Source organism: Ictidomys tridecemlineatus, chromosome 13 (genome assembly GCF_052094955.1).
Source record: "Ictidomys tridecemlineatus isolate mIctTri1 chromosome 13, mIctTri1.hap1, whole genome shotgun sequence".
Classification (NCBI taxonomy): domain Eukaryota; kingdom Metazoa; phylum Chordata; class Mammalia; order Rodentia; family Sciuridae; genus Ictidomys; species Ictidomys tridecemlineatus.
This window is the reverse complement of record NC_135489.1, coordinates 48,612,329-48,639,987: the sequence shown is the minus strand read 5'-3', so window position 1 is coordinate 48,639,987 and position 27,659 is coordinate 48,612,329. Positions and strand designations below refer to the sequence as shown.

At 43.0% G+C, this 27,659-nt stretch overlaps 1 protein-coding gene across 1 annotated transcript in view; it reads left to right on the top strand.

The window, feature by feature from the left end:
- Nucleotides 1–27,263, top strand: part of Colec12 (collectin subfamily member 12) — a 181,168-nt gene extending 153,905 nt beyond the window's left edge. Inside the window, exons 6-10 of the mRNA XM_005329023.4 lie at nucleotides 11,755–12,243; nucleotides 13,188–13,324; nucleotides 14,561–14,670; nucleotides 24,021–24,166; nucleotides 25,831–27,263. Of these exons, the coding sequence (XP_005329080.2) occupies nucleotides 11,755–12,243; nucleotides 13,188–13,324; nucleotides 14,561–14,670; nucleotides 24,021–24,166; nucleotides 25,831–25,850 (902 nt within the window). The 3' untranslated portion in view covers nucleotides 25,851–27,263. The remainder of the gene's footprint in view (nucleotides 1–11,754; nucleotides 12,244–13,187; nucleotides 13,325–14,560; nucleotides 14,671–24,020; nucleotides 24,167–25,830) is intronic.
- The last annotated feature ends 396 nt before the right edge of the window (nucleotides 27,264–27,659 follow it).

Sequence of the window (27,659 nt, the reverse complement as noted above, 5' to 3'; positions counted from 1 at the left end):
CAAATATCATGAGCAGTTAGATGGTTGACCATGGCAATAACTGTAAGACCACAGAGGATGGAAATGGTGTGACTTCTATATAAAATCTGAGTTTTACTGTCATCCAGGTCAGGTCATCCATATAAATTGAAAGTCCTGGTTAATTGAGGGGCTGTGGTTCCATCAGAAGCTGGACTGGGGAGAGATCCATTTCCATGTTCCCTTGAGTTTTTGGAATAACTCATCTTCTGGAGTAGGACTGAGCTTCCTCTTTCTTTGAGGGAGCACCCATAGTTCCTGACCACCTGACCGTCTCATAATATCACAGGTTCTTCAGGGCCAGCAAGGGAGTCTCTTACTCCACTCTGCTAAGATGGAGCCTCAAATAAATCAGCTTCATTGAGGGAGTGACAGCCCATCACCTTTGCCATATGCTGTTGCTTAGAAGCAAGTCTCAGGTTCCATGTTCCAGGTAAAGGGATTATACAAGGACATGAGTCACTGGAGGGTTCCCCTAGAGAGTATCTGCCACATCAGTGAAGTGACCAGACCTCAAGGAGTGGTAGTTAATGAGTCCCTGTGAGCCTGGAGGCAGGTCTGGTTGACATGGACCCTGTTCAGCAGCTTTGTCAGTGACCAGCATGAGGCTAAGGATGACCTCATAATTCAATACTTACGTGATACAAAACTATACACTCGCTCATGGATGGTAGAATCGTATTGAAAATGATTGAGAGGTTGGAATACTAGCAAGATGCCAATCAAGTGAAATCGATAGGGAACACATGAAAGATCCGCTCAGAGGTGGGTGAGACCAAGCAGACAAATGTCGATAAGGGTGTGGCTTAGAATAAGTGTGTGCCAAAAGCCCTGAGAAGGTTTAGTTGACAGGAAGCAATTAAGGGTGTCTTCCAGGGAAATAAATGTGCTTTTTTTTTTTTACTCTATTCATAGAAATATGATCTCCAAAACGAGGGAGATGATATCTCACTCTGTTACGTAGTCCTGGATGATAGGGGTTATTTGAGGGGTTCCCTTTTAAGAGGGATAGTCACAAGCTCAGCATGCTCAGAAAAAAGGGACCAGGATGACAGGATCTAGAAACTGTGTGAGGTGAGGAAGGGTTGAGGACCTGTAGGAGAACCTGCTCACTGGGGGACAGGGAAGCCATCTGCAGGTATTTAAAAGGTGTATGAGGAACTGGGCACAATAGCACACACCTATAATCCCAGCAGCTCAGGAGGCTGAGGCAGGAGGATCACGAGTTCAAAGCCAGCCTCAGCCACTGCAAGGCACTAAGCATCTCAGTGAGACCCTGTCTCTAAATAAAATACAGAATAGGGCTGGGGATGTGGCTCAGTGGTCGAGTGCCCCCTGAGTTCAATCCCCGGTATCCATCCCCACAAAATAAATATAAATAAAAGGTATATGAGGAGCTCTTGACAGTGAAAGACCAATAGGTGTTTGGTTTTATAGAATTTCCTTTATAACAATTGTTACCTTAAAAAAAAAAGAAAGAATGACTTCCCTGAGCAACATAGGTGCCGCAACTCTGAAGGGACTGGGCAATTTTAAATCAGGAAAATTATAGGTGTAAGTCATTCTCTGAAGAAGGAGTGGGCCTTCAAAGGGTAAGAAAGTTCTTCAGTGTTTCGTCTTTTCTATTCTTTCTCATCCAAAATTCAGAACAACCGCAGATGGCAGTTGATAGGCATCCTCCTAAGCTAAGAGCTTTCTCAATGTCCCTTCTAATTGTGATACCTCAGACAGCCCTACCAGAGTATTCTGGATGTTTTCCAGCTATTAATTCCATAGTTTAAGGATTTTATTGGCTTAATTGTTCGCTTGGCTTCTGCCAGGACATTTCTGACGTATTTAGCAAGACTGGTCAGTGAAGTGTATATGAGATGCTCATTGTTGAAGAGTAGACCCTGGATATTTAAGTTAGTTATCCTATCCATGGTTATGGTCCACCTTATCAGCTAATCTCGTGGGGGTGTATAGAGTGCTTTTCACAGGCACCATGCCTGTGCCTCCTGACGACAACTCTGTGGAACAGGTATTTATAATATGGCTAGTTTGTGAATGAAGAAACCAAGCCTTAGAGAGGTTTACGTAACCTGCTCAAACTTACACAAAGGATAAGCAGCTAAACAGGATTTGAACCGAGGCTGCCTTATGTCATTAACCCCAAGGATAGTCACTGAATGCATATGCTCTTAGTGCCTTGTCTCTGGTCACACCAGCCTGTAAAGTCTGGGAATTGAGATTTTATTTTTTTAAATATATTTTTTAGTTGCCAATGGGCCTTTATTTAATTTATTTATTTACCTGCAGTGCTAAGAATCGAACTAAGTGCTTCACACATGTTAGGCAGACGCTCTACCACTGAGCCACAACCCCAGCCTGGGATTTTACACACACACACACACACACACACACACACACACACACAGTTGTAGATGGGCACAAGACCTTTATTTTATTTATTTATTTTTTATGTGACGCTGAGGATCCAACCCTGTGCCTCACACATGGGAGGCAAGTGCTCTACCACTGAGCTACAAACCCCAGTCCCCCAGCCTGGGCTTTTATTCTTAGTGTGAGTCGGAGAGTTTAGCAAGGTGTTGACATGATCTGATTGATATTTTTCCAAGGTCATTCTGGGTGCTGGGGGAAGAGATTCCCAGGGAAGTGTGGAAGCAGGGTCCACTCAGAGTGTGGAACAGTTGTGGGGGACTTGGAATGGTAGCAGTGGAGATGGAAGAAGTGGACCTTCTCAATTAAGAGGAATTTGAAGGTAGAATCAAGGGCAGCCCTGCCCTTAACCTGTCAAGGACTCCCACTCGGGTTCTGTTCTAAAAGGTCCTGACTAGTTTCCCTGGCCATGCCCTCACCAAGGTGAGAGGGCCGCAAGGTTCGGTGGGCTGTGAATATTCTGAGTGGCTTCAGCCTGCACTTCTTAATGAGACCACTGTCTTAGGCAGTTGAACTATAAGCTCAGAGCCTCATTAGGGCCAAGTCGGTAAGAATTTCTTGGAAAGCATATTTTTGATCTTGCAGAAGGAAGGCCCACATCCTGCTACACCCTGCTTTATCCTTCTTTTCCTCATCCTCAGGGATAAGCTGTGCATGTGCAGCAAAAGGAAGAGTATTAGGGATGAAGGGGCGTGGAAGAAAGTATCTGAAGCCAGCTGACAGAGTGGAAGTCAGTGGTCAGGAGCAGGTTGAATCCTGATGACAGTCATCTCTGTCAGTAAACCAAAAAACATTATTAAGAAGTCTTTACAAATAACATAAAGACTTTTGGGGGCTTTGGGGGGTTTTGTTGCTGTTGTTATCGTTGTTTCCAGGGGTTGAATCTAGGGGTGCTTAACAATTCTGCCACATCCCCAGCCCATTTTAGTTTTTATTTTGAGACAGGGTCTTGCTAAGTTGCTGAGGCTTGGCCTCAAAATTGTGATCCTCCTATCTCAGCCTCCTCCCAAGTTGCTGGGATTACAGGGATGCGCCCCTGAGCCCAACCACCATAGAGTTTTATCCTAAATGTGTGGGCATTCTTTGCACAACCCAGCGTTTCCCTCTCTGCTCTTCTGAGACAGGTATAAGGTTTGATAGGTAAGATATCAGTCAGAACTGGGTTTGGGTACCAAGTTCCTCATTCTTTTTGTGTCTCAGTTTCTTCATCTGTGTGTGCCTTTTAGGGTTTTGAGGACTTGGTAAAATAATATAAAGTACTGAGTGCTGTTCCGAGTTTGAGGTTAGCATAAGATCCTGGTGTGGACATGTTCAATTCCTATTAAATATTTCTCTTCTGGAACTGGGGTTGGAGTTAGTGGTAGAGCACTTGCCTAGCATTTGAGAGGCCCTGGGTTTGATCCCTAGCACTGCAAAAAAAAAAATAATAAAATTAAATTAAAAATTTTCCACCTGCTGTAGCTGCTGCCAATACATTTTGGTGGAAAGCAAAACAGCTTCATATATGTAAGGAATAAAATCATATAGACAGGGTTAAGATTGATTCTGATGGCTTCTAGTACCCAGTCCTACAGAGGAATCAAACTCAGATGCTGTCTGCATTCATTTTGCTCCATATGGATTTATGGAGTCTCTGCAATATGCCAATCCCACTGCTTGACAAATGGTCTACTTTTACAGTACATCTCTTTAAGGTGGGAATTGTTAGCATTCCCCATTTGCAGGAGAAGTAACCAAGGCACAAAGAGCCCAAGTAACTTAGTCAAGGTCAAATAGCTGGCAAATGCCAAACCCCTTTCCAAACTCTTGTGCCTTGGGCTGACTCCAGAGAATGGATAGCGTGTTCAGGGAGATTGAAGTGACAGGAAGTTTATTTTCAGAAGTGCAGTCAGTGAAGGCTTCAGTAAGAGTTGACACCTGAGCTCAGCCTTGAAAGATGCATAGGAAAGCTGGAAGGACAGGGACAATGCAAAGAGCGGGGAAGATTGGGCAGGAGGCCTCAGTGTCCCCCGTAGCCACCCCACACCCTTGTTCTGCGTGTCTTGAGCAAGACTGTCTCTCTAGGGATCCCTGAGTGGAAGACACAGTAGCCGCCTGTGGCCAGTTGGTGAGAAACAGTGGTGTAAATACACCCTCCTCCATGCACAGGAGCTTTCCTGACTTTCCAAACATGACTTTCTTAAGCTTGGATCACAAATCAAGTTATTCTTCAAAATGACTGCCAAATATCTTAATAATAATAATAATATCTTAATTTTTTTAAATTGTAAATTCTTTTTTAAAAAAAATTATTTTGTAGTTGTTGATGGACAGATGCCTTTATTTTATTTATTTATTTTTTTAATGTGGTGCTGAGGATCAAACCCAGTGCCTGACACTTGCAAGCAAGCGCTCTGCCATTGAGCTATAGCCCCAGCCACCCAAAATTATATACTCCTTTTTAAAAATATTTTTTAGTTGTTGATGGACCTTTATTTTATTCATTTATTTATATGAGGTGCTGAGAATTGAACCAAGTGCCTCATACAAGTGAGGCAAGCGCTCTACCACTGAGCCACAACCCCAGCCCCTATATATTCTTTTTTACTTCACTGAAGCAGAATACCTTGTTCATGTTACAGGATGCTGTAGTTTAGATCTGTAAAGTTCCCCAAAGGCCTGTGTGTTAAAGTCTTCAGATTGGTGCTATTGAGAGTTAGTGGTATTGAGAGGTATGGCCTAACTGGAGGTCTTTAGGTCATTAGGGGTATACCTTCAAGGGATTGGGACACCAGTCTTTTCCTGTCTTCATCTCCTAGTCATGGGGTAAATAGTTTGCTCCATCATAACTTCCCAGCCTTAATGTTCCCCTTGCCTGGTGGCTTTACCTAAAGCAAGGCAACCAATAAGTCATGGACTGAAACCTCTAAAACTGTAAGTTAGAATAAACCTTTCCTCTTTTTTATTATCCTTTTTTTATTATCTCAGGTATTTTTCTATAGCAACAACATACAGATGTTTAATAAATGTTTGACTAATTGCATTCAAAGTAGATCTTTTCTTTTTAATTTGAAGAAAAGTATATCAGATTATATCACTGTTTTCTTTCTACCTTGTCTCTCCAACCTTACCACTGGAGGTTCTTAACATCAAGGCTTCAAGATTTTAGATGGCAAAACGAATTAAAGGTATCTCTCTACCTTTTGTTAAGCACCAGAAGATTTGTTGGAAGACACATTTGAACCTTGTCTCAGGGGCAGGATTTAGCGCTGGGCACTTCTCAAGGCCTGCAGTTTAGTTGCCAAGGCAGGAAACAAAGTGATTTGTCTTTCATTGAGTTTGAACTGCCTAAGGATCAAGTTTTCAAGGCTCCCAAAGCTCTGGAGTCTGGGGAACATGAGGTGGAGGTTTTGCTGGCATTGCTAACACAGGGCCTGCTATGGTTGTCTTTAGGCATTATTGGAGACTGTGGCCACTTTACCAGCCACATGGGTAACCTGGCATTTCAGAATCTCAAGCCAGGGAGCCACCCAGTTGGCCTTGACATTTAGTTATATGTTCAGCGAATTTGAAAGCAGAGCTCAACAGTGCTTCTGCGTGCGGTGTTGCTATTTTCTCGATTCTGAATTCCAGTTGTTTACTCCTCAAACTCACAAATACTCTATCATTTCATCCTTGAGGGTTTCTTTTCTTTTTCAATTTATTTTCACCTTAACAGCTGCTCAATAAAATATTCAAGCGAGACCTAAAAGCCTGAAATCATCCCAATAATAACAAGTGATACCAACATCACAGTTCCTATAAGAAAATGGACCCCAGCTTTAACAAAAATCTATTTTTATGAGGACCCAGTACTGACTTTTAAAATGGTTTTAGCTCCTTTTCTCAATGATTATTTAAGAGAGAGAAAAAAAGCAACTTTTGAGCCTGCATTAGTGAGCAAGACATTATGTGAATCTCCTTATCTATTCTCATAACTAGCATCTGAGAGCAGGATACCCTCTTCCTGGTGGTTTTCACAAGGCTCGAACAACTGTGGATAAAGATACCAACGACTATGTGCTTGTCAGACTATCCAAGGCCATGAATACTAAGCTTTAGCTTATTAAGAGAGACAGGTGTCCTGTTTATCATGGATATTTGTGATGTTTTATGTAAAAAAAAAATGGGCTTTTATACTAACCCAGCTGGAAAAATCCATCACAAGTAGGATTTCAGATTTTATCAAAAGCAAAAAGATATCTTCTATATCTATATAAATGAAACAGAATTAGTTGAGAAGAAAGATTCTGTTTTTTTTCTCTTTTGTTTGTTTGTTTTGGCTTATTATCAGCATTTTTTACCTAGACCCTTCTGTAATGCTATAGCCATTATGGGGGAACACATACATGCTACTTGCCCCACTGTTAACACTCGGAACTACACAAGGACATGGCTGGCAGCAAAAAGTCCACCTTCCCCATCTTTCCTAAATGACTTAGGTTGTTTAATGAGCTTCTCCAGCATAAAAAGAAAAATCCTTGGATTGCAGACAACAAGACCCAGTGGATCAGTTCTTAAGTGTCCACGGAGTCAGGAAAGACAGATCTCCCCTCCGTAATCCCATAGTGGCAGCCAAGGTCCACAGAACACATAGATGAGGTAGAAAGTTATCTTTTGGAATAAGATGAGGAGCACAAGGCAGGTCACCATTCCTTTAAAACCTCTCCTTTCTGATCTTTCCTGCAGTCCAAAATATTAGTATTAGAGCACCGCACCTTTAACAGTGAGGTACGTGGATTTGATAGACAGGGTGAGGTGCTGGGTGGGGTAGGGTCCTCAGTAGGACAAATAAGGACTGAAAGATGAGAGGAGGGAAATTTCAATCTGGAGTGACCTGGGAGGATGGCATGGCGGTTGAGCAGGAATTGCTACAGGCAGAGGCAATGCTAAGAGAAGTGTGGACATGCAGAGGAGACCAGTCCATGAATAACCTTGATGTCAGATGGTCCAGTTGGGGCTGACTGTTCCTGAGAAAACAGAGCTCAGAGCTGGGCTTAAGGATGACAAGAGGCAGAGTGCAATGAATGGAGAGGAATCACAGGCAGGAAGATCGCCTAAGAGGCCACTGCAAAAATCTACCATAAAGAAAGAGAAAAGGGTGAGAGGGAAGGAGGGTGGGAGACAACCCCACACTGGGGTCATGGCTGGCATATCAGAGAGGGCAGTGATGGTGTGGTGGGAGACAGGGCTGATGGGGAATGAAAACAACAAAGACATTGAGAAGTTGAGTTGTAAGCACCAGGCTAGGGGAAGTGCTGCGGAATATTCCAGAGAAAATGGACCATCCAACAAGAGATAGAAGTAACAGCCCAGAGCCAGGGGATCTGAGGATAAGGAGGAGCCGTGGACAGAGAGAGGTCAATGAGATGGATTCAGGGAGCAGGCACTTCACCCAGTCTCCTAACTTCTCTGTTACAGAGCAGATAACACTAGAAGGTACGCGTGTAAGCTAGTCGGAAGCCTAGACATTAGTACAAACTCTCCTTTCAGCCAGTAGAGGGTCCTGCCAATAAACCCCCAAGCAGCCTCTAGGGTACCTTGAATAGGGAAAGCAAAGTCGAGAGCCCAGGTTCTGCTAAGAGAGCTCAGAGACCATGGACGGCACAAGGGGACAGTGAACATTCCTCCAGGTGGGCAGAAGGAGATTGTCCTGCCCAGGTGGGAAGGGCTGCTTCATAGTTATGGCCTCAGACCAGCTAGGGAGTGGGCATTGGGCAGCAGCAGAGGTGAAGAGCTTAGGGTAGGCTAGGAGGGCTACCGGTCCTTCATCTCCCAGCACTTCTGTCCTAACTGAAGACTTTCTGCTTTTGCGGTCTCTTTTATTTATTCATGAAGAATTATGAGATCTCAGAAACTCTGATTTAGTCAGCTTTTTCATCACTGGGACCAAATTCCTGATAAGAACGATTTAGAGAAGGAAAAGTTTATTTGGGACTCCCGTTTTCAGAGGTCTCAGTCCATAGATGGCCAACCCCACGGCTCTGGGCCCAGTGGAGGAAAACTGTTGAGCTCATGGCTGGGTCAGGAAGCAGAGAGAGCGGAGGGTAAGGAGAGGGAGGGTCCCCAGGAGCCCCAGTGATCCACTTGCTCCAGCCATTACCCACCTACCTAAAGTGACCACCCAGTCATTGGTTCAAACTAGGATGGACTAATCAGGCTACAGCTCTCCTAATCCAATCATTTTTATCTCCAAATATTCCTGCATTAACAAGAGCTTTTTGGGGATACCAATGAACTATTTTGATAATGGTGTCCTCCTAGATACGTTCAGTTCAATGAAGACCTGGATTCATGTCCTAGCTCCACTACTAGATTGAGATTGTCCATGTCTTATTGTTGCTAGCAGCTAAGTAACTTTGAACAAACATCTTGGTGTCTCTGGTCCTATCTGTCATCATCTTTGCTATGGGAGTAATATGTCACAGGTGAATGTCAGGCAACCTGATTTTATTTGAAAGTTCCTTGACAGCTGTCATTCATTATGCAAATTCCGACTGTGAACTATATGGGTGAAGTCCTGTTACTCCTGAGAAATTCAAAATAATCCTGTGTGAAGTAAGCTGATTTTTGGGATGGATAATAGGAAAGAAAGAGCCTTTCTAAGGTGGGCCACCTGATTTATTCCTCTATTGGTATTTAGACTTAAAGCAGCCTGGAGAGTTTGGGCACCTACCTACAATTGGCAGTGAAGCCCATCTAGCTTTCCTCCCATCCCTCTGAGCTAGTCCTCATGCCTCATAAGGCTCAGCTCTAAGGACAACAGTGTTGGAGGAGACATTGCTAGAGGATATATAAATTCAAGATGGTGTGCAACAGAGAGGAAGAGGCCAGGGTGTGGTGGTAGTGAGTGAATTATTAGGTCAGTGCTTCTCAACCCTTGATTGCAATTGTTGGTCAAATTCGCCTCTGACACACAGCACCTTTCATGGCGCTTGTCAAATAAGTCATTCACGAATATTTGTGAAGTTAGTGGGGGGGGGGAAGAGGAAATAAGTAGAGGGGAATCTTGATCTCAATCTACACAACATTTCTGCTGCTGTCAAACCCACTGAGGTAGTATCAACATGGAGCTGATCAATGGGGTACTAAAAAGTTGTGCATCATTAAGATACATTCTAAATACATGAAGTTGAAAGAGTAAGCTTACTAAACAAAAACAAAACCATCCAGGAATCTAACTTGCATTGGTTTGCTGTCACTTAGCATGACAGTCTCAGCAAATGCCATAATTTCATTCTTCATTCTTCTGAGTAATATTCCATGTTGTATATATACCACATGATATTTATTTATTCATCTGTTGAAGGGCACCTAGGCTGGTTTCATAGTTTAGCTATTGTGAATTGAGCTGGTCTAAACATTGATGTGGCATATCACTATGGTGTGCTGATTTTAAATCCTTTGGGTATATACTGAGGAGTGGGATAACCGAGTCAAATGGTTCTAAGGAATCTCCATACTGCTTTCCAGAGTGGTCACACCAATTTTCAGTTCCACCAGCAATGTTTATATGTACCTTTTCCCCCATATCCTCGACAACATTTATTGTTACTTTTATTCTTAAAAATTGCCATTCTCACTGAAGTGAGATGAAATTTCACTGTAATTTTAATTTGCATTTCTCTAATTGCTAGTGATGTTGAACATTTTTCACATATTTTTGACCATTTGTATTGTTTTATTTATTTTTTTAATACGCGACAACAGTGGAATGCATTACAATCCTTATTACACATATAGAGTACAATTGTTCATATCTCTGTATATAAGGTATGTTGACACCCAATTCAAGTCTTCATTCACGTACTTTGTATAATGATGTCCATCACATTCCACCATCCTTGCTAATCCCCCGCCCCCTCCCTTTCCCTCCCTCCCCTCTTCCCTATCTAAAATTAATCTATTCCTCCCATGCTCCCCCTCCCTACCCCACTATGAGCCACCCCCCTTATGTCAGAGAAAACATTCTACATTTGTGTTTTGGGGATTGGCTGACTTCACTTAGCATTATCTTCTGTATTTTTTTATTCTGTGAAGTGCTTATTCCATTCCTTTGCCCATTTATTGATTGGGTTATAGGGGAAATTGGTGTTATGTTTTTTCAGTTCTATGTATATCCTTGGTATTAACATTTTATCTGAGGTACAGGTGGTAAAGATTTTCTCCTCCCATTCTGTAGGCTCTCCGTGTTCTTGATTATTTCTTTTTTTAGTTTGATGCCATTCCATTTATTGATTCATGATTTTACTTCTTGCATTTTAGGAGTCTTATTGAAGAAGTTAGTTCCTGAGTAGATATGAGCCTTACTTTTTTTTTTCTTTAGTTGTAGTTGGACACAATGCCTTTATTTTATTTATTTATTTTTGCATGGTGCTGAGGATCCAACCCAGGTCCTTGCACGCACCAGGCAAGTGCTCTACCCATGAGCTACAACCCCAGCCCAGGGCCTACTTTTTCTTCTATTAGGCACAGGATCTCTTGGAGAGATTTCCCATGTTCTTAGATAGACAGAAATAATATTGTCAAAATGGCCATACTACCAAAAGGATTATACAAATTTAATGCAGTTCCTTTTAAAATTCCAATGACATTCTTCATAGAAAGAGAAAAGGCAGTTATGAAACTCATTCAGAAAAATAAGAGACCCAGAATTGTCAAAGCAATCCTCAGCGAGAAAAGTGAAGCAGGAGACATCACAACACCAAACCTTAAATTATATGACAGAACTGTAGTAACAAAAACAGCATTTGGCATCAAAACAGATATGAAGACCACCAGAACACAATAGAAGACACAAAGACAACCCCACATAAATACAGTTTTCTCATTCTGCACAAAGGCACCATTAACATACATTGGAGAAAAGAGTCTCTTCAACAATTGGTGCTGGGGAAACTGGAAATCCATAGGGAGTAGATTCAGATTGAACCCCCATCTCTCCCCCTGCACAAAACTTAACTACTTTTTTAAAGTCCTCATTTCCAAATACAGTCACAATCTTAGGTACTAGAGATTGGGACTTCAACATGAATTTCGTGGGGAAACGATTTACCCTACGACTAGAGCCAACAATAGTAAAACAGCCCCAGAAGCATTCTTCATGGCATACATTTTGCTAGATATTTTTCTTATAAGTACCGCGCTAACAGATTGCGCCACTGGAGCTCCTGTGCTAGATATTTTTAAAATTCAGGATAAGATAAATTCTTCATATGTTGAAACTCACAAGGGTCTTCATGTTTATGTCAATTACTTTTTTTTTTTTTAATGTTTTAGGTCCTCCTGGCCCCAGAGGTCCAAAAGGTGACCGAGGATCTCAGGGACCCCCTGGTCCAACTGGCAACAAAGGACAGAAAGGAGAGAAGGGGGAGCCTGGTCCACCCGGCCCTGCAGGCGAGAGAGGCCCCATAGGACCCGTTGGTCCCCCGGGAGAGCGTGGTGGCAAAGGCTCCAAAGGCTCACAGGGCCCCAAAGGCTCCCGTGGGTCCCCTGGGAAACCTGGACCTCAGGGACCCAGTGGGGACCCAGGCCCCCCAGGCCCACCAGGCAAGGACGGACTCCCCGGCCCCCAGGGCCCTCCTGGCTTCCAGGGCCTGCAGGGCACTGTGGGAGAACCTGGAGTGCCTGGACCGCGGGGACTGCCGGGATTGCCAGGGGTGCCTGGCATGCCAGGACCCAAGGGCCCTCCTGGCCCGCCGGGCTCATCAGGAGCAGTGGCACCTCTGGCCCTGCAGAATGAGCCAACCCTGGCACCAGAGGCCAATGGTAAGTCTGAGCTTTCCTTTCCAGTGGGGGTTGGGAGGTGAGTGGTGCGTGTGCTCACCATGGACCAATGCCACACTCCTGCCCCCTCCCACCATGTTATTTACCGGTGAGGCACCATGGAGGCCATGCACGGCCCCTGCTGCTCTAATAGGCCCTGGCCCGGGCAGCTCACACATCACACACCACCCAGTTCTCCAGTACTTGTTTATTTGGAGGAGTGGGGCTCTCAAGAGACCAGCACACCTTGGACACTTCCTTCATGACAGCCCACAGCCGGCCACTCCCTGCCACCCTGTCCTCATTTGAGTCCCTTCAGGCTGGGGACGGACAGTGCTCTTGGTTTACTTCATCAGCATGTGGATGGAATTTCTGTGTTGATGCCCAGATTCCATTTCTTTTTAAGAAGGTGTCCTGGAGCCTTCGAGTCCCTTGACAATTCCACCTTTGGCAAACGTGTCATTGGTTCGCATCCAAGCCTGTGAGGCAACCCCCGTTCCACTTGATCTGCTCCAGTGAGACTCCAGTTACCTTTGCTGTTCCAGGAGCCCGGGGTGGTTCTGGGTTCTCACATCCAGGTGTTCGGAGGTTCCAAAAGATTCCAGACTGACCATCTACATCTGCGCCTGCCCTGCTTTCCATTGTTTCTGTTATTTCTATCACTGTAAAGACTATTCCAGGCACAGAGGAATAAAGAGTCAGTCATAGACGTTCCCAGATTATGTGGTTTTACTACTGGATGCTCTGTGGTCCACGTGGGAGGACGAGTCTTTACTCTTAGCTTGTCTGTGAACGTCAGCCCTGGGCTCCATGCGGGTGGCTCCTGGCTTGTGGGTGACTGCTCACTCACAAGGGGCTGCAGCTTGTGCCTCATAACCATAGCTGAGAGGCTGGGTGCATTCTATGTGTTTTTATTCAGTGTTTTAATTAAACCTCTGTATTCCCAGGCTGTCCACCTCACTGGAAAAACTTCACAGACAAATGCTACTATTTTTCGGTGGAGAAAGAAATTTTTGAGGATGCCAAGCTTTTCTGTGAAGACAAGTCTTCACATCTCGTTTTCATAAACACCAGAGAGGAGCAGGTCTGTTTGCCACACACCTGGTGGAGGAAAGCTGTAATTTAAGGCTATGTTACCTCAGGAAATTGCATGCCTGCTGGGGAGTCCAAAATATCAAGAATTCATAGTCACATAAACATGGAAGGCTCCATTATGGAGATACTCTATCCAGTGACTGGAAGCATTAACAGCATTGATGGGAATTCTGTCTTCTTCCTGCCTCTGCCTGGGAGGGAGGGTTTCTGGAGCCTGGAGATGTACGGCTCCTCCCTGTGGCTGTTGGGAGAGTCACAATGCAGAGAAGCTTGAGGTTGTGGAGAAAGAGCCAGAGAACAGAGCACTTGGAGGGCTGGGGGGTGGGAGGCTGTGAGGGACGGGACATTTGGCCCTAGGGGGGTGGGGGAGAGCACAAAAGTCTGAGGAGGAAGTAGGGCCCACGTGTGACAACCACAGCAACCACTTAATAGATCCATACCATGTGCTGGGCACTTGGAAGACATTTTTTTTTTTTGAACCTCTTTATAATTTCCCATTTTCTAGAATAGAAAAACAGGCCCAAGGAGGTTTAAATGCTGTATTCATAGAACATCAAGAAAATCCAGAGTCGAGATTGGGACTGAGGCCCAACTCGCAACAAGGCCAACGCTCTTCCTTTGGTGCCACCCCATTCCAGTGACCTCTTTTCCTTTTCCCCCAGATATTTCTAGCAGACACACCCTTAAAAAAATAATAAAAAGAGTTCTCTTAAAGTAACTGCTAAGGAAGAGGAGAGCAGCTGAGCGGCTGGGCTTTAGAATAAGCAGACCCGGGCCCCATCCCAGCTCAGCCCTGTCATCTTTGGTAAATAGGATGTGGTAGAGGCTTAAGGACACACTGCACACCACATGGCCATGGGACCTAGCCCCAGAGGAAGAGCTTAGTAATGCCAGGGCTATTCCCTGTCAGCAGCTCACAGCAGGGATGGGTGACAGAAGGGAAATGAGGCTTCACTCAGAGGATTCTTGGAGTTGTCTGGGTGATCTGGAGGAAGGGCGTCCCTTTAATATCATTCGAAAACTTGGGAGAGGAAAAAGTCAAAGCCCCCAAAACAGAGCCAAATGAAGCAAGCATAACGGAAAGAAGGCAACAGAAGCCACTGTACATTTTGACAAATGTCCTCTTTCAATTGTCCCTTTTCCCATATGTTAAGCCAAAAAAGAAATTCCCTCAGACACCTGTGCCAAGAAATCATAGTGCATCTGCACTGATTTATTCTTTCAGCAATGGATAAAAAAGCAGCTTGTGGGGCGAGACAGCCACTGGATCGGCCTCACAGACTCCGAACAGGAAAACGAATGGAAATGGCTGGATGGGAAGCCTCTGGACTACAAGTGAGTGCTCGGGAACGTCCCGTTGGTGGTCAGATGCGCCCCGTTCTGTGTGTCCACCTCTGGCCCATCTTCCTGAAGTTTCTTTCTTTCTGACCTTATATTCTAGCCTTCCTCCCCAAGGCAGGCTCCTGGTACCCGGTGTGTATTTCTGCGAGGGCATCTGTGGTTGACACTTGCTATGCCATTGAGTAGGGTTTTCCCCTTTTCTTTTAATGGAGTGAAGTTATTTTTTTTTTCATTTTTAAGACCAAAATCACGAGACTTGTAAAATCTTATAAAAGTACCACAGTACGGTACTTCTGGCCAATGTGTGTGTGTGTGTGTGTGTGTGTGTGTGTGTGTGTGTGTGTGTGTGTGTTTGTTTTAATGCTAGCAGGAGGATAATGAAGCCCAGCAACCTCAGGCCAGTTCAGTGTTGATCCCAGATATGTTTCTGAGGACTAGGGACTCCCTTCAGGATGATGCTGGCCTCCAGGAGGCGACTGGCCAGAGTGAGATTATAAACTACAAGATCTTGATGCTTCTACACCTGGGAAACTTATATGCACCACAAAGTTGCATCATAGCACCATCATCTCCTAAAGGTTGGAAGGTTCCCTGTACATCCCAGGTGGCCTGAGTTCTACATAAGCAGCACAAAGAATGGAAGCACTTTGCAGTACCTTCTCACATCTCCCAGTTGGAAGGGAGATTCTAGAGTTGCCTCCTACCCAGGGGTGTCAGCTCCCTCCCTAATCCTAGCCAGGGATCTAAGGATGAGTCAATTCTATAAATTTGAATTTCACTTCTTCCTACTCTGACCTTGCCTCTTCTAGATGAGGAAATATGCAACAAACTGTTCCGAGTGGGGCAGAACTTATAAAAATCCACCTCTGAGAACCATTAGTTTGATGAAAGCAGAGAAGCCAGGCTCTGGAGAGGCTCCAACAGGCCCTGGATCTCACCATAGAGAGAGAACAGCAAAGTCCCTGGGGCTGGTCCAGGCCAGGAGAGGAGAAGACAAGAGTGTTCTGGGTTTAAAAGTGACCTGTATTGGAGGAGTGGCAGTAGGCTCAGAGGTGATGGAGAAACCATGTAGAGTTTTAAAAATGCCTCTGCATGCATATGAGCATGCACATGGTAGACAGGTGGCTTTGTATTTTTAAATCCTCCATGTGAAGTACATGACTACAAAATATAGGTGGAAACCAGAATCAGGTCATCTCCTAGAAGAAGAAAGAGACCAATTATTAAGGTAGAGCGTTTGAAGAGTTTTCATCTGCCCTGTAGGTGAGCCTCATACTGCTCACTAAGGCCAGTGGATATCTGCCTGCTGGCCCGTCCGATTCTCTGTCTGCTCTTCTGCACCTGTCCTTCGGGGGAGGAAGCTGTGCCCTGGCACACTCTGGCACTCCAGAATACCCTGACACCCCAACAGGAGCACTCAGAATAGCAGGGATGCGCTTCAAGATACTTAAAACAGTTTGGGTGTTGACGTCTAAAACAGGAGCTATGGAAGTTTGCAGGTGGGAATGGGAAGCAAAGATTATTAGGGGAAAAGGCAAATCTATTTTTTTTTTTGACAGCCGAGAGCCAGAATATTTTAAAAGAATTGAAGGGAGCTAAGGAAAAAATACATCTTCTGCACTTTTCTCACTAGCATGAATGGAAAAAAGGTCTGGGTTAGACTCACTAAGAAATTCAATCTTAAGCCTTCCTCCAAGAAAAAACTGAATTGGCCCATATGGAATGGATTGAGATGGAACAGTACTGTCCTCGCCAGCTCTCCCAAGGTGAAACTTGGCTTCTTTTCCCTGGGATCCAGCAAGACTTATGTGATTTGGGTGGAGAGTGCCCATATTAGTACCTGGTCCCTGAGAAGGATTACATCACCAGACACCTACTAGGAACTTGTCCCCAGCCACAGCCACCCTGGAGCCTTCTGCTAGCTCCGGCTCCTGCGCCCCAGCCACAGCACAGACTCTGTGTCTCATTTTCCACCCAAAGGAATACATACACATGTATAAATCCCCAGGATCAAATTCTAAAAGCAAGAATAAATTAGGCAGACATCGTATGAGGTCTCAATAACTGAAGGCTAATTTAATTTGACATATCATAATAAACACTGCTCAGTCTAGAGAAACAGGCAGTGTAGTCAAGGAGAAGAGAAGGAGCACATGTGTTGGAATCAAGCAAGATCTGTGTTCCAGGCCCTCAACCTGATGTCTCAAGGTCCCCTGGGAGTTACTCAGCCATTCAACATCTCGACATCCCCAGGTACAAACATGAGTTTAACAAAATATCTATGCCAGTATTTTGAAAATTCAGTGATATATATATATATAATATGTGTAAATATATATCATATATTTGTATACATGAATTTCTTAGTGAATCTACCACAGGCCTTGTTTTCCCTTTAAGGTAGTGAGAAAAGTAGAAGAGATGGATTTTGTTTTTTAGCTCCCTTCAACTCCCTGTAAAAAGATCCTGGCTTTCTTTGACTGACAGAGAATTAACTTGGTCATTTCCTTTAATCTCTGCCTCCCATTCCCATATCCAACCCTCCACTGCTCCTGTTTTCAATGCCACCACCTAATAATAATGATAATAATAAATATAATCATGTATGTATATATGTATATATATGTGTGTGTGCATATTATATACACACATATATATGGTATTTAGTACAGTGCTTGCAATGGGGGACTTGAGAAATATTACCTGCAAGTATTGGTACTATTATTACTATTATCATCATAATCAATATATTATCATAGTTTGCAATAATCGATATACCATCATAATAGAATACTACTATCTGGAATTTCTATATTGAACAATGTCCTGACTGAGATGCCACAAACAGTATCTCATGCAAGTCTTATGAGAGGTGTGTAAAGAAGACAAGACGAGTAAAATTTCCTGTCATGGTATCGGCACAGAGACTGGGCCTCCCTAGTATCCTATCCCCAGATGCTTTTTCTCCTATTCAGGTCCAGCTTTAGCCTCCTCCTCTCTGTTTCTGAGGGCTCCAAGCAGAGAGCCATGTATCTCCCTTTCTCTCGCCACCAGCAATCATTTCAGGGTCTAGAGACCACAAGAGACTATTATGAACTATTATACACCAACAACTCAGATGACTTAGAAGAGCGAAGACATTTCTAGAAACGTATCAAGAACGGAATCAAGACGAAATAGAAAGCCTGAAGAAACCAGTAACAAATAAGGAGACTGAAGTAGTCATGAAAAACCTCCCAACAAAGAAAAGCCCAGAGGCTTCACAGCTGAATTCTACTCAACATTCAACAAGGATTAATCCCAGTCCTCTTCAGCTCCTCCCCAAACCAGAGGGAGACAGCCCCGGCACCATCCCTCCAGGCCTTGCTCAAGCCACAAAAGAATTAAGAGCCTTAGCTTCCCTCTTACCCTTTTCCCAACACACACATGGCCCTTCTGAAACTGTTTAAGGGTTTTGTGGTTGTTGTTAAAGAGGAAATAGTCAAGGAATAAAGGACTCTCTCCTCAGCCTCTCAGCCCCACTGCGCTGTGCCTGCTGAGACCTGCTGGAGAGGAGCTACTGGAGCAGACAGATGAAAAGTGACACTGATGTGAACTAGATGCCAAAAGCTCAGGGAACAGACAGACCTGTATTCGGGTTTATAGCCCATAAACCGTAAAGCCTGACTCACCACATCTTACACTAGTTCTGCACTGGAGCAGGACCAGCAGGGGAAAAGGACCTCATGAGATGCACTCTGCCATAGCTTGGGACAGTGCTCGGGCACACCAGTGCCATTTCAGCACAAAGATTAACCGATGACATAGAGTGACAGATTTCTTTTGCCTATGAAGGACATGGTTTTGTTTTTTTGTTTTTTTGTTTTTTTGCTTTAAATAACCTATCAACAAATCATAGCATTAAAAATAAATAATAAACCTACCCTCCTTTCCAAAAAAAGAGACAGTTGGACATCTTACAGTCAATCACACACATTCACGGGTCAACACACACCTGTTTTTCTCATTTCACTGCGTACCTGTGAAAACTTGATTCCTGGCCAGCACCTGCCCGCCCTGACTGGAGATTGGGGGGCTATTCATAGTCCTGAAATAACATTTGATGAATTATCCTGAAGTGTCCATTGTGAACCAGCCTGTGTGCTGGCCTGTAGGGTATTTTTGGAATATGGAGGCAACAGTGTGGGTAAGAGGTGTTATCTTTGTTCTCAGTTAGAAAAGATAGATTTTCAGGCTGTGTCATAATAAAAGGGATATAACCCTAAAAGGGGATATAGCAGGACTTTGAAGGAGATTTCAGCATTATCTTCTCAGGAAATGACAGAACAGGTAGATAGAAAATTAGTATGGATATGGTAGACATGATCAACTAACTTGACAATTAACATCCATGAGACATTTCACCCAACAGCTGCAAATACTTCCTTTGCTAGTGCATGTGGTATGTTCACCAAGATCAACTATATGCAAGCCCATAAAACAAGTCTCAATAATTTTAAGAGAAACTGGAATTACATAGAGTGTGTTCTCTGTCTAAAATGATTAAATTCAAAATTGATAACAGAAAGATCATCTGTAAAATTCAAAATGTTGGGAAATTAAATGAAACATTTCTAAGTAAACCACAGATCAAGAAGAAATCACAAAGGAAATAGGAATGTTTTTAAAAAATGAGACTACAACATGTCAAAAATTTGTGGTACGCAGCTACAACAGTGTTTAGAGGACCATTCATATAGCCTTAAAATGTGTACATTGGAAACATTTTTTAAAGATTGAAAATCAAAGATCTAAGCTTCCACTTTACTAGGGTAGAAAAATAAGAGCAAATTAATCCCTAAATAAGGAGCACAAAAAGGTCCTTGAGTTCAATCCCAGCACCACACATATATACAAGATGAACAGAAGGAAAGAAACGGTCAATACCCAAAAAAGCACTGAAATAAAAAAACAAACAACAGAAAGGATCAGTGAGAGTAGGGTCATATCAATGCCAATATTTCTACTCTTCATGGAGTAAGTGTAGGTATACCATTTGGTAGCTTGTTGTTGTTAATGAAGGCTGTCTGTACCGGGCAGAACTGGATATGCACGGGACTTAGGGTCTGCCCACCTGCTCAGGGCAATAAATCTTGCCCTAATGTGCTTATAGTTGCTCACCTGAAATCACCAGAGATGTGAGAGTCTTCCTAGAGCTTTCCCCAAACACTTTATAATCTCCTCCTGTTCTATCCATCTGGAGATCATCTGTCAAGTTTTGAATAACAGTTTTCATCTTTATCTCACAAAGATCAGACACAGGTTGCCTTTCCGACCATGCAGACAGCTCCATATCACATCATATGTTGTGCTTTTACAATATAGAACCACAGGAAGGCAGGGACCAGAAGGGAATCTTCAGTGTCCTCTAGTTCAATAATAGCCCACGCCAGTCCACACTTTCCATTTCTGCCAGAGTGGGACTGGCTGAGGCTACAAGAGAGGAATCCTCCACATCTCCCTTGTGTTGGGAGAACATTCCACTGTAGAGAAACATTTCTCATCACTAACTATTTTCTGTTCTGAGGCCAGGTCCTTACCAGCAGAGGTTTCTTGGCCATGTGGCCTCAATCTTGTGGTTGATGAGAAAGTTGTAAGTTGTGAGGTTGGGAGGAACTCTTCCCAAGACTGGGAACATGTTTTCTGCCCGCATTAGAATGACCCCTTAAGTCTGGGGGTGCTCGGTACCACTAGCTAATGTGTTTATGTGTTTCCAGCTCAGTGGAGATGCCAGTCTAGGTGTTTCCAACGTACATGTGTTGCTCCCTAGTGAACTCTGTGGTGTGTGTGTGTGTGTGTGTGTGTGTGTGTGTGTGTGTGTGTGTGTTGTAATAGGGGACTCAGGGATTTTCAGCACAGACTCAATCTTTCTTTTTTTTTATTGATTGTTCAAAACATTACAGAGCTCATGATATATCATCTTTCATACATTTGACTCAATTGGGTTTTGAACTCCCATTTTTACCCCAAATACAGATTGCAGAATCACATCTGTTATATACTCACATTTTTACATAATGGCATATTAGTGACTGTTGTACTCTGCTACCTTTCCTATCCCCTACTATCCCCCCTCCCCTCCCCTCCCCTCCCATCTTCCCTCTCTACCTCCTCTGATGTTGTTCAATTCTCACCCTTTTTCCCCCTCCCCCTTGCCCCTCAAAACCTCTTATAATTTTGTGTATCATTGAAGGTCTCCTACCATTTCCATATGCTTTCCCTTCTCTCTCCCTTTCTCTCCCCCCATTCGTCTTTGTTTACTGTTTGTCTTTTCCTCATGCTCTTCCCTCCTGTTCTGTTCTTAGTTGCTCTCTTTATATCAAAGAAGACATTTGGCATTTGTTTTTTAGGGCTTGGCTAGTTTCACTTAGCATAATCTGCTCCAATGCCATCCATTTCCCTGCAAATTCTATGATTTTGTCATTTCTTAGTGTTGCATAATACTCCATTGTGTATAGATGCCACATTTTTTTTATCCATTCATCTACTGAAGGGCATCTAGGTTGGTTCCACAGTCTAGCTATTGTGAATTGTGCCGCTATAATCATTGATGTGGCCGTATCCCTATAGTGCTTCTTTCCAGAATCTTTCCAGGGTAAGGTGCTATTTAAGCTGACATTCTTTTGCAAAATATATACATTCTGTTTATCTGGCATGTTCTGTTCCATTGTATTGTAAGCACACAGACCTTGGGGTTTTACCACAAGTCACTCCATGGGATTTTAGCTATTTCAGAGAGCTGCTCTGAGATTTTGAATGCTCAATTTACAAGATGAATTGCCCCTGCCACTGGCTTCTGGTTGCCCACCTCCCACCCATGCTGGCTAGGCTTTTAGTCCTAAGAAAATCCTTGAGCTCTGTATGTGAAGAATTCCAGTGACCTAGAAAGCCAAGAGGAGAACAGTGATAAAGCCATCTCCTTATCACTTGGTTATCTTCCAGTCTAGTCTCTGATCTTCTTTTATCTACTTAGCTTGCCATGACTTAAAAGAAAATGCAATATAAAACAGGTCTTCTAAACACAAAGAAGCCATATGTATAGTTTGCCAATTAACAGAGAAATCAAGAATATCAAATATTCTACTCAGGAATTGTAGATCTCCAGTTTTGTAAGTAAAATTAGAATCAGCCCCCTTCATGTTACTGGCAGAAATGGATAAAGTGTACATGAACAAGATCAAAAACTACTTGGGCATGATTGATACTTCCAAGGGTGTCCTCCTGCAAGGTGGATAGAACTGCACACACACACACACACACACACACACACACACACACAAACACAAATACAGTAAACTGTTTTTTCCTTCCCACCTTCATCTGTGTCTGGCATCACAGTGACCACCTGAGATTCTGAATTGTTATATAAGTTCCTTGAGAGCTGGGACTTTGTGCTCTGCAATGCTTCGTTGACATCACCAGCACATAGTAGGTACTTTATGGGTATGGAGTGAGTTTTCTAATTCTCCCTAAGCATCATTCCAATTTTTTTATTCCCATCAACCATCAGTTGATGGTTTCCTCTAAATTATCTGCATCATTAGATTTATTTCATTGAGATCATTTTATTTTTTAAAATCCCAAGACATATATTTGGGCCTGAGGATGTCAGTCGCTTTCCCACCCATTGACAATAAACTTCACCTGTCCTTTCCTACTGCCCTCTGGTTTTGGGGTCATATTGTCAAAAGCTATAGGGCAGTGAGTGCCTCTTGGGTGATTCCAGGATAACCTTTGGCTGATGGGTAGTGATATGAAGCACCTGCTGCAGGTGTTCTTTCAGACCCACCACGTGAGGCCAGCTTGTCCTCTTGGGCAAAAACCACAAGTGTCTGTGTGTGAACCTGCATCTTTGGAAAAAAAAGAAAAGAAAAGTTCACCTTCAAGAATGGAGTGCGGAAGCACAGCTAATTTACTGCACAAAAACAGAATCAAGAACTGTTAGCTCTAGCAAAGTGATTCTTTGAGGAACAGCTTCCAAGGTAACAAGCCCCAAGTGAACGCATCCTAAAGAGCACTTGTTCTGAAGAATCTTGCCTCCACCAGCACAGCCAAACTAGCAGGTTGCAGCGAGGAAGAAATAAAGAGTCAACACATGCAGATCTTGAAGATAAAACATCTGGGGTCTGGTGGAGCGCTGCTGTCTAATGGAGAAGCAGGTCTAAAGAATTACACCAGCAATCTTTATTATATATGTCTCTAAATCAGATTAAAGACTATGCAAGCATTATTCTTTGTATTCATGAAAGTTACAGAGTTAGCAACAGTATGCAGCTGTTTCCTCAGTTGCATTCTACAGTTGCAATGTGCAATGTTAGGAGCATTGTGCAGCTCTCAAGAAAGTCCATTGTTTAAAGTTACTAAATTCGTGGGCAGATTCAGGAGCAGCGGAACTGGTGAACATTGTGGTTATCTTAGCAAGGAAGTTCCTTCTTTCCCAGGAGCTGCTGTGCCTGAGATAAGGTCAAAGCTGATGAGACTCTAGTGTGGAGGACATCGCCATAGCAACTGGGCATCCTATGCCTTTGCACAGAAATTTTCCCAGTCACCAAGTAGGCCACAGCCATGAAGTCTTCAGGGACCCCAGTCTCAAACACTAGTCTCCCAGTCACTGTCACTGTTTTCCACAGAATCTCTCTCCCCCCCCAAAAGGCAGTGAAATATGCAAGTCACTTTCAGTGGGGTTAAATTACTATTTCTTTCTAAAGGAATCAACCATCCACATCTAGCTGGAAAATCGTTACCAGTCGTTGGTCACTGTAGGTTCTTGTGGATGCCTATCAAGGGTCTCTCTTCCTTGATGCTCTAACATGTGAGGGACGCAGTATCCATGTGTACAAGCATCCCTCTGAGTTCTCACAAGCAAGCATGCGTGTGAGACGAGCATGGGGACGTGCACATCTACATACCCACATCCCCAGAGGTCAGCATTCCAGTACTCATTAGGAAGCCATTCATCTCATTGTGTCACAAAAGGAGTCACCCCCTCAGCATTGTGAAGAAGCTCCATGAGTTGATTTCATCATGGCAAAGATAACAAGCCTGCAGGGCCTGCCATGCACTACCCATGGCCCTGCAGAACAGCTGCTTCTGATTTTGAATAGAGTAGGCCCTGCTTTCAAACAGCACCCTTTCATTCCAGGACAAATGACATGCTTCAGGGTTGGTTTTTTTTTTTTTGGGGGGGGGAATGGGGGGTTGGTTTTTTGGTTTTGGGGTTTTTTTAACATTCTTCTGCTGCTAGGAAGCAAAGCAAACCTCTGCATTACTATGCAAATAACACTCCGTTTCTGTTTCTTTAAAAGAAATTGGAAAGCTGGACAGCCAGATAACTGGGGTCATGGCCATGGGCCAGGAGAAGACTGTGCTGGGTTGATTTATGCTGGACAGTGGAATGATTTCCAGTGTGAAGACATCAATAACTTCATTTGCGAGAAAGACAGGGAGACAGGTAAGCAGTGGATGGGATTTATGAGGTCACTGCAGAGCTCATGTCCTGTTTCAGGGACAGAGTTTAGTAAGGGGAAGGACTCCAAATGCAGGCTCTTCAGTTAGGTTTTGATCTGGTTCTGCTACTAACTGTGGGTTAGATTATTAATCTTCAGGAAATAATAATGGGATATTGATCATTGGTTGTTGTTAGGACTTACAGAAGGTAATAAATGTGCCAGATATATAGGAAGTACTCAATAAATGTCAGACTAACTGGTCCAGGTCAACAGCTTATAATATTGTCACTTAACTGTTCTTTAATATGCACCAATGTCACATCTGGATTGTGTAGACATCCATCCATGTTAGCCAACCAGTCAATTCCATGTGTATTTATTGAGCATCTACTATAGGCCAGATGTTGTGCTACATAATGGAGGGATAGTGTGCATCCTTACAGAAGGTCATAAGCCAAAGAGGCCTTTGGAGCTTTTCTGGACTTCAAAAGATACTTATCTAAAGCTTCATTTAATATGTTACCCTCTTCAGAATGGGGCATCAGCCAGGTATGGTGATTCGCACCTATAATCCGGCTACTTTGGAGACTGAGGCAAGAGGATCAAATGTTCCAGGCAAGCCTCAGCAACTTAGAAAAACCCAAGAACATCTGAGAATGAACATCTTGGTTTTGTTTTCTTTTCTCTTATTGTACTGGAAATTGAACTCAGCATTGCTAAACCAATGAGCTGCATCCCCAGTCCTTTTTAATTTTTCTTTTGAAATGGGGATCTCACTAAGTTTCTGAGGCTGGCCTCAAGCTTGTGATCCTTCTGCCTCAGTCTCCCAAGTTACTGGGATTACAGAAGAGTGCCACTGTACCCAGTTTCTTAGTTTTGTTCATCAGAACTATATTTTGTGGTGGGAGATCAAGGAAATGAGGAAGGAATGCTAATAAGTGTGGGATTTCTTCGAGGAATAATGAAAATATTTTCTACTAAGATTAGACTATTTCTAATAGGAACAAATTTGTGAAAAACACTGAATTATAACACTTTAAATGGGTAAATTATATGATGCATGAATTATATTTCAATAAAACTGATATTTTTCAAAGTGGTTGACAAAACCCTCAGGTATATTTTGTTTTGATTAGTTTTGGAACTATCTGGGATTCAAATTATCCATATACCCACTTAACAGTCAATTACTGGATACTTTCAATGTGTCAAATATTGTTCCAAGTGCTAGGGATCACAAGATACATAAGAAACTACACCCTGGTAAGTTGAGGGGAGAAACATGCATATTTAAACGAGCAATTACCGTCAATGCCGACAATCCAGAATTTGTGTAACTTGTTTGGCCTTTTGAGATTTGAAGAAGGGATAGGCTTCTCCCAGAATAGATCCTTTCAAAACAAAATTTAGGGCCTGGGGATGTGGCTTGGTGGTAGAGCACTGGCCTACCTATGTATCAGGCCCTGGGTCTGATTCCCAGTAGTGCAATAAAGGAAAAGAAATTTAGCATTGACTTAATCTGAATAAGAATTTCTAGACTTTTTTTTTTAAAAAAGAAAATGTTGAATGATGTGTTTTAGGATCTTTCCTAAAGATTTCTCCTTTAGGAAACATTAACTTTATTCTGTAAGCAAAACTAACGTCCATCCTTATTTTTCTCTCCTAGTACTATCATCCGCATTATAATGGACTGTGATGTAATAACATGAACACATTTCCAGACAGTTTCTCAAAGACAAAGGATGCTCCTTTCTGATTTCATCACCTTCTCACCAAGTTGGGGGAAGAGAAGCACTGAAAGCTAAGTACTGAAGAAAATTGACAACTAGTGTTTGCCATGACCCAAGGACTTGGGTACAAAAATGTTCCCCCACTATGAGATGTCAATTTTCAGTGTGCAGATGGACTGAATTACACAGATTTTTCTCAGCCAATAACCATACATTTATACAAATGTTACCTTCCAACATGGAATGTTCCACTCAGAAAGACCATCATTGGTTGCCAAGCTACGGGAAGAACTTAAACATACACTGCGTGAACAGTACCTTACATTTCTAAAATCCCAAATGTAGGAAAAATATACAGACATACAGATATATAGACCAACTCTTAGTAATAATATGAAATATACTTAAAGAGTTTTTAAAACTTTGTATTTTTGTACAAAATATTTTGCCTTTTACAATTATTTTCCCTTTTATTGGCATTTTACCAATATAATGCATGGAGCCAAAGAAAACAATAATGGTACTAATAAAACATCCTAGTTTTTTTGTCAGATTTAATTCTACCTGATGGCAAATAATTTTTTTTCAGTTGTGGTTTAAAAATATAATTAAATATATGTGTATATATATATTTTTTAATGTATCATTTTTTCAGAACAGTGAATCTCTTCAAGTGTCTAGAAATATCCTTGCAGGTTTTTCTGGTATAAATCAAGCCTGAGCACATACCTGGCTCAGTCAAGCAGGCTCTGTCTTCAGCCTATCACCTGTCACCACCTTCGATGTGTGTCTGGCCAGCCCCAGAGGAAGTGGTCAATTTCGAATGTGCTTTGGCTTCATGTTGGTGGAGCAGGGGTGATGGAGAGGCATCTGCAGGGTAGGGAAGAGCCCCAGATCTGGATGTCTGGAAGGCCCTGTTTTATGGCTGATGTGGGAATACACATGGTATCAGGCCCACCCCAGAGCTGATACTCAACTATCAAGAGAGTATGGTGTCACATCAGCCAAAGGCAGAGATCCTGGAAAGATGGAACCCGTTATATGCTACCTGGAACATTTGTCTGTCTGAAGTCAGATTCCAAAAACAATTCCAAGGCACATGCATGAGGAGATACAAAAAATAAACTTCTGGCCTCTATCTTGAACTTTTACAAAGAACGTTTCCTCCAAAACCATCTTCCTTCCACACCTTGACCTGCCTTTGAAAAGTCTACCACGAAAAGTGCTGAAATAGGGCACTGAGGATAACTGTTGCTCAGAGGGAAGATTCCATCCAACAGATTCCCTCTCCCCACTCCCAAGGGTCTTCCGAGCAGTGCTGCTACCTAACCCAAATAAAATGGCGAAAGAATAAACAGTTTGACTTTCACACCTGCACCTGTGTTGCTTTACCTCTGATCCCCATTTGTGCCACTTCACAGCTGGGAAAGACCATCTCCAGGCAAATTTATGCTCTGATATCCTGTCCAGGTGGCCTGGTCAGGCTTTCAGGACACTGTCTCATGAGCTTAAATTGTAGGAGCTTGTGACATGAGGCAGACACTGGACTCCAAGACCTTTTCAGACTCAAGAACCTTTTTTTTTTTAGAAATATGGAAAGTTTTTATTTCTGGAAATAGGAATGTGAACACTTTGGTCTTTAAGTGCCAGGCAATTTTATGTGAATACAAAAGAACAAATAGAATTAGCCAATTTTTTAGAATCATTCATTCAACAGGATTCTGCTAGATGCTGAGGATACACTGGATAATAGATAAAGATGAGT